The sequence below is a fragment of the Nerophis lumbriciformis genome, linkage group LG09 (genome assembly GCF_033978685.3).
Source record: "Nerophis lumbriciformis linkage group LG09, RoL_Nlum_v2.1, whole genome shotgun sequence".
Classification (NCBI taxonomy): domain Eukaryota; kingdom Metazoa; phylum Chordata; class Actinopteri; order Syngnathiformes; family Syngnathidae; genus Nerophis; species Nerophis lumbriciformis.
The window spans coordinates 53,382,501-53,396,294 of record NC_084556.2 but is presented as its reverse complement, the minus strand read 5'-3'; the positions used below and the strand labels follow the sequence as shown (position 1 = coordinate 53,396,294).

General features: G+C 42.3%; 1 protein-coding gene across 2 annotated transcripts in view; it reads left to right on the top strand.

Moving 5' to 3' along the window:
• arhgap42a (Rho GTPase activating protein 42a) overlaps positions 1 to 13,794 on the top strand; it is a 93,381-nt gene that overhangs the window by 36,677 nt on the left and 42,910 nt on the right. Inside the window, exons 5-6 of one of the 2 annotated variants that reach the window (XM_061962871.2) lie at positions 5,461 to 5,562; positions 10,603 to 10,713. In XM_061962871.2, the coding sequence (XP_061818855.1) occupies positions 5,461 to 5,562; positions 10,603 to 10,713 (213 nt within the window). The remainder of the gene's footprint in view (positions 1 to 5,460; positions 5,563 to 10,602; positions 10,714 to 13,794) is intronic. The other variant, XM_061962872.2, reaches the window with a different exon arrangement.

The following is a 13,794-nucleotide window of genomic DNA, read 5'->3' as shown; positions in this document are numbered from 1 at the left end:
CACGCCCCCTGCACCCACCCCCCGAAATTGGAGGTCTCAAGGTTGGCAAGTATGCTGTTAGCATGTAAGCATGCGGAAATTAGCAAACTCGCTTTTTTTGGCCAATTTTACAGATATACACCTCATAGTCACTTGACACATGGTTACTGTTAGCATGCTAACGTTAGCATACTAGCCTTTTAGCAAAGTTTTCAGGTTTACACCTCAGAGTCTGATATTTTTGGTTAGCATTAGCAAACTCGTTTTTTTCTGGCCAATTTTACAGATGCACACCTCATAGTCACTTGACACATGCTTACTGTTAGCATGTTGGCTTTTTTTAGATATTTTTGAAGGTGTACACCTCAGTCTGATATTTTTCGGTGCTTGACGAATGCTAACTGTTAGCGTGTAATTATGCGGGAATTAGCAAGCAAGCTTTTTTGCCAATTTTACAGATGTATACCTCACAGTCACTTGAGACATGCTTACTGTTAGCATGCTAGCTTTTTTTTTTTTTTTACATATTTTTGAAGGTATACACCTCAGTCTGATATTTTTGTTGCTTGATGAATGCTAACTGTTAGCATGTAAGCATGCGGAAATTAGCGAGATCGCTTTTTTGGCCAATTTTACAGATATACACCTCACAGTCACTTGACACATGCTTACTGTTAGCATGTTGGCTTTTTTAGATATTTTTGAAGGTGTACACCTCAGTCTGATATTTTTTGGTGCTTGACGAATGCTAACTGTTAGCGTGTAATTATGCGGGATTTAGCAAGATAGCTTTTTTTGCCAATTTTACAGATGTATACCTCACAGTCACTTGAGACATGCTTACTGTTAGCATGCTAGCTTTTTTTTTTTTTTACATATTTTTGAAGGTATACACCTCAGTCTGATATGTTTGTTGCTTGATGAATGCTAACTGTTAGCATGTAAGCATGCGGAAATTAGCGAGATCGCTTTTTTGGCCAATTTTACAGATATACACCTCAGTCACTTGACACATGCTTACTGTTAACATGCTAATGTTAGCATGTTAGCTTTTTTAGATATTTTTGAAGGTATACACCTCAGAGTCCTACATTTTGGTACATGATGCATGCTAACTGTTTTTGTTGTTGTTTTTTTTTACCTGACGCTACCTGCCTGAGGTTGTGTTAATGTTAACATTTCGGTTCAGTTTTTCTTAAGAAATTTCATTTTCTCGTCCGCTTGTGAAATTTTTGCAAAAACAACAACACGTCTGCTCCATGGTTATTGTTCACTACTGATCTGACCTTTCACCTCAGCTACTTAAGATAGTAGGTATTTTAGGGTCCTTCAAGTGGCATACAAATATAGTAATCTGACCTTTGACCTCAGCTAATTTCTCTAATAGTCAATTGCCGTTCAAAAATGAGTATCGTATTATTCGGACTATAAGTCGCAGTTTTTTTTCATAGTTTATGAAAGTTGCATAATGTTTTTTTCCTTCTTTATTATGCATTTTCGGCAGGTGCGACTTATACTCCGAAAAATACGGTACGTTTCCTGCTTAGATTCTTGCTCCGAGAAATTCAGACCAAAAATGAATCCTGTTCTGACCGAGGTGGTTTTAAAATGAATAGGGTTCTTGCTCAAAGCTCTAAAAGTTTGAAGAGACATGCACAGGGGAGCTTCGATTTACGAACTTAATTGGTTCTTGAGCGGGGTTTGTACATCGAGAAGTTTGTAAATTGAAGCAACTTTCTCCTAAAGAAACAATGTAAATATGAATAATTGGTTCCAGCCTCAACAAAAGTCGATATTTTATATTTTGAAGGTTTGAACACAATATAGAGTGATACCCCAAATCATACTTGCCAACCTTGAGACCTCCGATTTCGGGGGGTGGGGGGCGTGGTCGGGGGTGGGGCGGGGGCGTGGTTGGGGGCGTGGCTGGGGCGTGGTTAAGAGATATATATATATATATAAGAAATACTTGACTTTCAGTGAATTCTAACTATATATATATATTTTATTACATATATATATATATATATATATATATATATATATATATATATATATATATATATATATATATATATATATATATATATATTGTCACGACTTGATCTTGGGAGTTTGCTTTTCCAGGATGCAACGGAAAGTTGGCACGGGCGAGACGGGAATTAAGGTACATGATTTATTATTATCAAAAAAAAGGAATAAATGAAAGCGCGCACAGTGGCGGAGAACAAACTATGAAAAACAAAAAGACTATAAACATGGAACCAAAACTTACTTTGACAAGGGACATGAAGCAGGATCTTAGAGGAATGGACAGAGCATAAATGTGGTGTGAGGTCGTCAGGACGAACAACAGAAAATGAATGAACTTAAATACTTATGGACATGATTAACAACAGGTGCGTGACTCAAAACAGGTGCGTGACATGACAGGTGAAACTAATGGGTAACTATGGTGACAAAACAAAACTGCACAAAAAGTCCAAAAATAAAACCTGATCACACAGACATATATATATATATATATATATATATATATATATATATATATATATATATATATATATATATATATATATATGTATATATATATATGTATATATATAAATAAATAAAAGAAATACTTGAATTTCAGTGTTCATTTATTTACACATATACACACACATAACACTCATCTACTCATTGTTGAGTTAAGGGTTGAATTGTCCATCCTTGTTCTATTCTCTGTCACTATTTGAGAACACACACATTATACAAATATACATTATAAAATCAATAAGACAACGGGAGCTTTAATTTGGGAGTCTGAATAAGGATCAGAAGTTCCTACATAAACGTTGCGCACTCACGTCGCCTTTTTGTATTGATTACTGCAGCTGTGCACTGGATTCATTCACAAATACAAACTACAACTCACAAACACTTTAGAGTTAGGCTCCGCCGTCAGAATGTGTACTTAAACTTACAAAGATCACATGGATATTATTCAGTGAGTTGATTCACCAAAACTAACCTGTTATACAGGAGGAAAAAGCACACAGGACGTTTCAATTGTTCACAGACTGGTCGCGCTCATCAGAATGACAAGACACTTCCGGTCTGCAGGTGATAGCATTCAATTGGGAAGAAACGCCCTACTGCCCCCTACTGACCAATGTGAATACTGATAAATGTGTAATGACAGCTCCAAAAACGAATTCAAACCACAAAATAAAATAAATAAATCAACACAAAAATGTGACACATTACGGGTGGGTCACATATGCATGTACAGTAGATGGCAGTATTGTCCTGTTTAAAAGTGTCACAACATTGCTGTTTACGGCAGACGAAAACTTGACTGCTGTTGTTGTGTGTTGTTACCGCGCTGGGAGGACGTTAATGAAACTGCCTAACAATAAACCCACATAAGAAACCAAGAACTCGCCCTCGATCATTAGCTGTTTATATTGTGGGAAAGCGGACGTGTGAACAGGCTGTCAACACGTCACTCAGGTCCGCATGGAGCTGGAGGGGGCGTGGCCTCCAGCTCCGCCTGAATTTCGGGAGATTTTCGGGAGAAAATTTGTCCCGGGAGGTTTTCGGGAGAGGCGCTGAATTTCGGGAGTCCATCCATCCATCCATCTTCTTCCGCTTATCCGAGGTCGAGTCGCGGGGGCAGCAGCCTAAGCAGGGAAGCCCAGACTTTCCTCTCCCCAGCCACTTCGTCCAGCTCCTCCCGGGGGATCCCGAGGCGTTCCCAGGCCAGCCGGGAGAGATAGTCTTCCCAGCGTGTCCTGGGTCTTCCCCGTGGCCTCCTACCGGTCGGACGTGCCCTAAACACCTCCCTAGGGAGGCGTTCGGGTGGCATCCTGACCAGATGCCCGAACCACCTCATCTGGCTCCTCTCCATGTGGAGGAGCAGCGGCTTTACTTTGAGCTCCCCCCGAATGACAGAGCTTCTCACCCTATCTCTAAGGGAGAGCCCCGCCACCCGGCGGAGGGAACTTATTTGGGCCGCTTGTACCCGTGATCTTGTCCTTTCGGTCATAACCCAAAGCTCATGACCATAGGTGAGGATGGGAACGTAGATCGACCGGTAAATTGAGAGCTTTGCCTTCCGGCTCAGCTCCTTCTTCACCACAACGGATCGATACAGCGTCCGCATTACTGAAGACGCCGCACCGATCCGCCTGTCGATCTCACGATCCACTCTTCCCCCACTCGTGAACAAGACTCCGAGGTACTTGAACTCCTCCACTTGGGGCAAGATCTCCTCCCCAACCCGGAGATGGCACTCCACCCTTTTCCGGGAGAGAACCATGGACTCGGACTTGGAGGTGCTGATTCTCATCCCAGTCGCTTCACACTCGGCTGCGAACCGATCCAGTGAGAGCTGAAGATCTTGGCCGGAGGAAGCCATCAGGACCACATCATCTGCAAAAAGCAGAGACCTAATCCTGCAGCCACCAAACCAGATCCCCTCAACGCCTTGACTGCGCCTAGAAATTCTGTCCATAAAGGTTATGAACTGAATGGGTGACAAAGGGCAGCCTTGGCGGAGTCCAACCCTCACCGGAAACGTGTCCGACTTACTGCCGGCAATGCGGACCAAGCTCTAGCACTGATCATACAGGGAGCGGACCGCCACAATCAGACAGTCCGTTACCCCATACTCTCTGAGCACTCCCCACAGGACTTCCCGGGGTACACGGTCGAATGCCTTCTCCAAGTCCACAAAGCACATGTAGACTGGTTGGGCAAACTCCCATGCACCCTCAAGGACCCTGCCCAGAGTATAGAGCTGGTCCACAGTTCCACGACCAGGACGAAAACCACACTGTTCCTCCTGAATCCGAGGTTGGACTATCCGGCGTAGCCTCCTCTCCAGTACACCTGAATAGACCTTACCGGGAAGGCTGAGGAGTGTGATCCCACGATAGTTAGAGCACACCCTCCGGTTCCCCTTCTTAAAGAGAGGAACCATCACCCCGGTCTCCCGGAAAATCCGGGAGGGTTGGCAAGTATGCCCCAAATAGAGGTTTGTAAAAAATAAATAGCTGTCTTGCTCATTTAGGGAAACACAGAAAAAGTGTGACCCCTGACTGCAAACGACCTTACGTCCTTGTGTCACGATGGTTTTAAAATCACCAGTCGTCTCGCCCAGATCAACGGAAACTGGGAGATGAAGCTTCGGACAACAATCCGTGAACGTGAGAGGACGATCAGACACGCTCCTGTGAGTGTAGAATGTGGCGGGAGCGTGCGAGGCCGCAGCTGCTCTGGACTCCACTCAAACACGTCCGCATCGTCCCGTCGGCGTTGATTAGTCATGTTTCAACGGCATGCCTAAATATTGACGCTCGCTGGGAGCTGGAACGTTCTTTTTTTTTTCTTTTTTTAAACAAAACATCGCACACAAAGACGCCGATATATCTCACACTTGTTTATTACGTCACAAGTTCCTAGTTGTCGTGATTATTGTCCGTCCGTCTCCTACAGGAGGGAAAGAAGCAGTTTGACAAGGAGACGGAGAGGTACTACTCAGTCCTGGACAAGCACCTCAGCTTGTCCCCTAAGAAGAAGGAGTCACAGCTGCAAGAGGTAACCAACAACACACTTTGAGGACATAAAAGCATGGTAAACTTTCTAAACTTCAATGCTGTCAGGGGCAGCAAGGCCTTCTCTGCTGGCCCTGACATAACCAGAAATCATGATCATAATTAAAGGGGAACATTATCCATCCCCTTATTCACCCCCTGGGAGGTGAGGGGAGCAGTGGGCAGCAGCGGCGCCGCGCCCGCGAATCATTTTTGGTGATTTAACCCCCAATTCCAAGCCTTGATGCTGAGTGCCAAGCAGGGAAGAATGCTGGTATGAGCTTTTAAACATAACCCGTTAACTGCTGCCAATCAAATGGTGAATAAGATACTCTTCTGTTCATATGTTTGTAAATCTGACTGTGATGAAGTCAGTGCCTCACCAGCCATCAACCTCACCGCACGTCACTGATATATATATATATATATGTATGTATATATATACAGGCGCCCTAGGCAAGATTTTAGGTGGCGCCCCCCCACATCGGCAGTGAAGTGTATATACTCACAAGAACCCGAATAGCTTTGTCTTTGACCTTTTTTTTTTTACTTACAACTATACCTAATATATAAAGGGGTGGAAAAGTGACTATTACCTGCAGGGCAAACATTAGCTAACCAGAAGGCAATAACAATGTAAACAAAAAACAGCTGCTTAAAAGATCTAATACAAATGTCCCTGAGGAATGTAAGGTGGGAGTACTGTAATTACCTAACGTTACATTATTATTTTCCATAACAATGTAGCCCCCTCCACAATATTAACCCGACGTTAAAACAGAACTAGCTATTTATTGATTAGCAATTGCCGATATCATGTAACATTAGCTTAATGCTAAAAAGCCAGGTTACTATCACATTCTGTAACAGACAAATAATTTCATGTAGGCTAACGTTACCTACCTGCTACCTCTGTCTTTTCTCGTTTCTACTCCTCTTCTTTTCTCTTTTTTCTTCCCTGGGCACCTGACAGTTTTGGCCTTTTTGACATCTTGTGTTGATTTTTTGATGTGGTGACGTCCAAAAAGAGTCATGATACGGGAAGGGAGGGGGCGTAATGTTGTAACAAATAATATTTCTATTAAATAGGCTTTACTTTGCATTTTAATTAACGTGGGATTATTTTTTGTATTTAGAAATAATAGTACCAACTTTTTTTTTTTTTTTTTTTTTCTCCAACATTTGTGGCACTGGCGTGGCGCCCCCTGATGGACGGCGCCCTTAGCATTTGCCTATACGGCCTATGCCACGGGCCGGCCCTGTATATATATATATATATATATATATATATATATATATATATATATATATATATATATATATATTAGAGATGCGCGGTTTGCGGGCACAACCGCGGAGTCCGCGGATTATCCGCGGATCGGGCGGATGAAATTTAAAAAAATTAGATTTTATCCGCGGGTCGGGTCGGGTCGGGTCGGGCGGTTGAAATAAAAAAAAATTAGATTTTAAATAGATTCAGGCGGGTGGCAGTTAAACCAATTGGTAAATATATATACATAGTTAAATGTTGTTACCCACATACGAAAAACGAGCAGGCACCTGCAGCATATGCCACAACAGAAGAAAAAAAAGAAGAAGAGATGGACACTTTTACGGAGCGGAGAAGGGACGCCTCGCCGGGGTCCGGGACCGAGGCCCCTTCCCCCGAGAGGGCCCCACCGGGAGCCGTAGCTGAGGCGATCCGCGAGAAGGGCCCGACGCACGTCCAGGGTCACCACCGCACCGACACCCCGCCTCGTCCGCCTTCGCCGCGGCCGGCGTCACGCGCAGCAGGTAAGCAGCTTACCTGCCCGCCACCCCCGTGGCCGGGGGCTCGTAACAGGGGTCACTCCGCGCGCTCCGCCCGCGCAGCTTACCTGCCCGCCACCCCTGTTGCCGGGGGCGCGTAACAGGGGTCACTCCACGCGCAGTGCGCTCACGAAAGGGGTGGGGCTCACCCTGGTTGATATAGACAGCAGGACGGTGGCCATGGAAGTTGGAACCCGCTAAGGAGTGTGTAACAACCCACCTGCCGAATCAACTAGCCCTGAAAATGGATGGCGCTGGAGCGTCGGGCCCATACCCGGCCGTCGCCGGCAGCGAGACGCGCTTGGAGGTGCGCTCAGCGCGGCTCCCATATGATTGCGCACTGGTGTGCGTCTGGGTCGTGACAGCGTGGCACGCGAATGTCTGTGCTGCATTGGATCAGTCTCCTTTCTTTAACAGGCAAAAGCTTTATAACCTCACTAATGCCTTGCATCGTCTATATTAGATATATAACAACGGGCGGGTGCGGTTCTGATCAAATGTTACATCGGGTGGATGGCGGATGGTTGACGACTTTCTGATGCGGTTGCGGATGAAATAATTGCCTATCCGTGCATCTCTAATATATATATATATATATATATATATATATATATATATATATATATATATAAATTAGGGCTGTCCAAGTTAACGCGATAATAACACGATAACTACAAATTTCAATAACGGCACACATTTATTTAATGGGAAAATAAGGCACGCGTGTCCTTTTTGACCCTCGAGTCGTGCCGTAGCGGGGTGAACTTGGCACATAACTCCACATGTGTCCATTCATAGTTTTGGTGCCTTCAGTGACAATCTACAATGTAAATAGTCATGAAAATCAAGAAAACGCATTGAATGAGAAGCTGTGTCCAAACTTTTGGCCTGTACTGTACGTCAGACTTTTAAAAAAAATGTACACCACCCACAAGGTCTCTGAGGTCAGCTGATCAGTTTCTTCTTGTCGTCCCAAAAACCCGTTTAAAATCCAGAGGTGATGGTACATTTTCTGCTGTGACTCCAAAACTTTGGAACAATATCCCACTTGCTATTAGCTATTTCCCTCTTTAATGAGTTTTAAATCACGTCTTAAAACATATTTTTGCTCTTTGGCTTTTAAACCAGCATGAGAGTTTTGTGATTTTAGTCTATTTTATTTTCTCTGATGTATTTTATGTATCTTTTATAGTTAAATGTGTTATATTACTGACTCTCCTAGTATGTATGTCTCAACTTTTGTGCATCACTTTGTGAAACTTCCACATACCTGCCAACTACTCCGGTTTTCCCGTAATTAGTACGGTTTTCATCAACCTATTCCGGGTTACGGTTGCAGTGATAACAAGTACGGTTTTTCATTAATTAAAAATATATATTTTTTAAAAAGTTTAATTCACGAAATCGCGTAACAACAATGACAATCGACACTGCTTCCCGTAACTTCCTATCGAGCCATTCCGAATGCCATGCGCAAGGCTATTTATAGCACTGCTGCCAAGCACGAGGCACCTGTTGTATGGCGTCACATTAGTGCCAAAAATCCGAGCGCATAAAAACTGTTATCGCGCGCTGATTCTCCACTTCGTGCGCGCGCGCGACACCATTTTGCGCGCGCGTGGTGCCTTTTAGCGCGCGCGGTGCCTTTTAGCGCGCGCGCGGTGCCTTTCTGCGCGCTCTCTGTGTACTCCTGGCATCTCTCCTCGCGCTGTCATGTTTCTTTTTGGCACTTTGGGGGCGGGTATGCTTAGACGGCCCCTTCTTTCTGATTGGTCAGGCGAAAAACGCTGAAAAATGCTCAGAGCCTATCAGAAGTATAGCAGGGCGGGTCATCGTCAATATGTATCAAGATTTACGGAGGAAGAAGTGGATAAAAAAAATGTGGCGCGCTGATGAAGGTTATTTCATAGCACATAAACACAATAATACAAAATGTGAGCCAAATAAATAATAAGACAACAAACACCATAATCACATCTTTCAGCCAGAACTGGTCCACCAGCAATAACATTATTTTATATTTTCACTTCTTCTTGAACATTTGTTTTCTAATTTATGGAATTTCTTTTGATTCAGCCATAAAATTAATGAAATAATCTTTGAATTTTGTTTTTAAAATGTTAAAAATAGCTTTTAATAATGTATTCTGAAACAGTTTAAAATAATCAGAGAACTGACTAACACTGACCCTACACAACTATGTTGCACCATTAAGTCTTTTTTTTTTTAAGTGAAAGAGGTAATTTCAACAGGTACAGCATCCTATGTCATATCTACATGTAATAAGATTTGTAACAAGGCAAACCGTTTGTAAATTGGTGGAAAATCGAGCAAGTTATGGTAATTTAAGTAGTACATGTACCATTGACATCAATGTAATGATTGAGGCTAGATGTCCCAGGTAAGATGGCTACAACGTTGCTACACTGGAGAATGATTGGTCGTATGAAAAATGCTCACAGCCAATCAGAAAGAAGGGGCCGTCTAAGCATACCCGCCCCCAAAGTGCCAAAAAGAAACATGACAGCGCGAGGAGAGATGCCAGGAGTACACAGAGAGCGCGCAGAAAGGCACCGCGCGCGCGCACGAAGTGGAGAATCAGCGCGCGATAACAGTTTTTATGCGCTCGGATTTTTGGCACTAATGTGACGCCATACAGTTGCCATTGTTTCCAAACGAGCGAACGATCATGGAATCAGCCGGAGAAAAATCGCAAACGAGTCTTAAACCGAAAAGAAAACTGCAGTCATTCCGTGAAGAATATTCAAAAGCCTATCCGGGAATAATTATCCGTTCCAAAAAGGGTGAAAACTACGCGAATTGCACCTTGTGCAGACAAGATTTTTCGATCGGACACGGAGGAATTAGCGATGTAAAAGACCACGCTGGGACAAAAAAACACAAGTCTAATGCCGTTGCTAGCGATACAAGTGGAAAACTTTCAACGTTTTTCGTCACCCAAACAGTGATGGTTTTAGCAACATTTTAACCTGTCTGAATGCTAATAATCATTTTGCGTCGGGGCCCTGAACCCCCCACCAGGACTTTGTCCTGGACCTACCGGGGCCTGCGGCCCCTGGACCCTGGCTACTAGGTTTTTCTGATTTCAAATGTTGGCAGGTATGCTTCTATAGTTTTTTTAAATGTGCTATATAAACAGAGTGGATTGGATTGGATTGGACTCACACACACACTTCCTAACACACACACAGCGCTAAGTGGGATGTTGTTGCAGGCCGACTCGCAGATGAGCAAAGACCGGCAGGTGTTCTACGACGCTTCACTGCAGTATGTCTTCAAGATCCAAGAGGTGCAGGAGAGGAAGAAGTTTGAGTTTGTGGAGCCGGTGAGGACTCGCACACACACTACAGATCGACTGGTTATCGTATGGGCACCAATATTTGGCATTTTCACGTACATCGGTATCGGCCTTTTTATTTGATTTCATTTTTTCACTACTACAACAGAACTACATCAACAGATATAAATGTAGCTGGGTTGCATATGACGTCACATCCGTTTTTTCCTTCTTGGCGGTTTATTCCACACGATGGTCGAGCGCCTTGAGTGTAGCATTCAAACAAGTGAGAGTGAGTGTAGAGTTTGATCAGAAAATGTCGTATTGCTGTTCTGTTCTTGGGTGTTCAAAAAGGTCAGGGGTCGGCAACCAAAAATGTTGAGAGAGCCACATTGGACCAAAAATACACAAAACAAATCTGTCTGGAGCCGCAAAAAATCAAAAGCCGTATATTATTATTATTATTAGCAGAGGTGGGTAGAGTAGCCAGAAATTGTACTCAAGTAAGAGTACTGTTACTTTAGAGATTTATTACTCAAGTAAAAGTAAGGAGTAGTCACCCAAATATTTACTTGAGTAAAAGTAAAAAGTATGTTGTGAAAAAACTACTCAAGTACTGAGTAACTGATGAGTAACATACACACACATATCATATATATATATATATATATATATATATATATATATATATATATATATATATATACACACATTTATATATATATATATATATATATATATATATATATATACACATATATATATATATACACAGTATATAATTTATATTTATTTATTTTGCCGTTTTTGTTTACATGTTAAAGGTGTTTTAATGAATATACATGCATGTTTAACACATATAGATTCCTTTCTTTCATGAAGACAAGAATATAAGTTGGTGTATTACCTGATTCTGATGACTTGCATTGATTGTAATCAGACAGTAGTGATGATAGCGTCCACGTTTTCAAATGGAGGAGAAAAAAAGTTCCTCCTTTCCGTCTAATACCACATGAAAGTGGTTGGTTTTTGGCATCTTATTTGTCCAGCTTCCATATTCGTTTTTATACACTTTACAAGAAATACATTGGCGGCAAACTCCGTAGCTTGCTAGCTTGTTTGCGCTGGCTTTCGGGGACTCTTATTTTGAAAGCGCAGGCGCGATGGAGCGGCACTTTTATTGTGAAGACAGGAACTGTGCAGTCAGTCTTTAGGCTTTTGACGGGGTGTACGGTTGAAATAAAAAAGTGTCTTTTTTCCTTCACACTTTTGATTGATTGATTGGAACTTTTATTAGTAGATTGCACAGTACAGTATATATTCCGTACAATTGACCACTAAATGGTAACACCCCAATAAGTTTTTCAACTTGTTTAAGTCAGGTCATGTGACCGCCTGGCTCTGTTTGATTGGTCCAACGTCACCAGTGACTGCATCTGATTGGTGGAACGGAGTGAACGTCACCAGTGACTGTATTTGTTGAAACGCAGGCACTATGAAGGTCTGTCTGACAGACCAAAACAAACAAAGCGTGCATTAACAGATCGATCAAAATTAGTAGCGAGTAGCGAGCTGAATGTAGATAAAAGTAGCGGAGTAAAAGTAGCGTTTCTTCTCTATAAATATACTCAAGTAAAAGTAAAAGTATGTTGCATTAAAACTACTCTTAGAAGTACAATTTATCCCAAAAGTTACTGAAGTAGATGTAACGGAATAAATATAGCGTGTTACTACCCACCTCTGCAATCTACTAATACAAGTTTCAATCAATCAATCAAAACACACACACACAGGTAATAATTGTAAATGCAACAAACAGGACGACACATACAATCAACAGAATTACACCATTATTGCCGTAAATTTGTTGAAGATCTGGATAAAGGTGCAAATGCTATAATTACATTTCACCTTTTTAATTTCAATACAAATCATGATGGCATCAATCATCTGTTCATCTTCCTCTACGACCCAGGAAGTGGATAGCTAAAAACTAAATGGATAGAAAAGCACAAACTGTCAGGCTTGGACGGAGGAAGGGACTCAGATGCAGAGAGGTGATTCCAAATAAAGCTTTTATTTTGAAATACTCTTTAAGCCTCCAGAGCCGAGTAAATTCAATTACTATAAAATACAAAAATACTATCGACAAAATGTTCCAAAAGGGAAAAACCGAAAATCACTCCAAAAAAAGGAGGAATACAAAAATAAGGACGATATAATTAGCACCGTATCTGTTATCAAAAACTTTAACAAAAAACGCTCCAAACAGGAGGAAGAAAATAAAGACTATAAAACTTAACTACTCTAATCAATGTAAACAAAAAATCACTCAACAAACTTTGAGGAAAAAATCTTTAAGGAAAAATAATAACTCACCACTGCGGTAGAAAAAGGTAGGATAACAAAAGTCGCTCTGAGGGAGGAAAAAAGTCAATTCAAAATTACAGCGTGGGATATTCTGGGAGCAAGGACGTAGACGTGAGACAAGGCAAGGCATGGACATGAACAGGGACATGGAACGCAAGACAGGCACGAAAGCTCGAGACAATCTGGCACAGAACAAGGGGAGGCTTGGGCTTATAAAGAACATGAGGGTAATGGGAAACAGGTGGAAACAATCAAGGGTCAGGAATGACGTCAGACTGGTGACACAAGAGGAAGGACCCGTGATCTGAAACAAGAGGAGTTGCTTTTCAAAATAAAACATGTAAATCACAAGACAGAAAAAACCAAGACAAGACTTCCCTCACCGCAGTGTGACACAAACGTTCTATTGGACAGTTAGACACTGTTGTCCAAAAGGATCAGTTCTTCAAGTGTTTGTTTACATTACTGACAGTGAATGTAGCGTGGAAAAAAACATGGCACAAACTGACGTCTGACTCAGGGGAACAATTAAAGCTCCTTTTATCTTCTGGAGCAATGACGCGGAGACGAGAAGGTTGCAAAAGGTCGCGGTGAACATGAACGTCACTCGCTCTGGCCATCACAAGAGAGAAGGCAACTATTCCCGCTGGTGATAAACATGTTTCAATGATACATATCAGCGCAGGCCACTTCCTGTTTCGGTAGCAGCACTTCCTGTGTGGAGATCTCTTCCGCTGGACTGGGAAAGCAAGTCTTTGT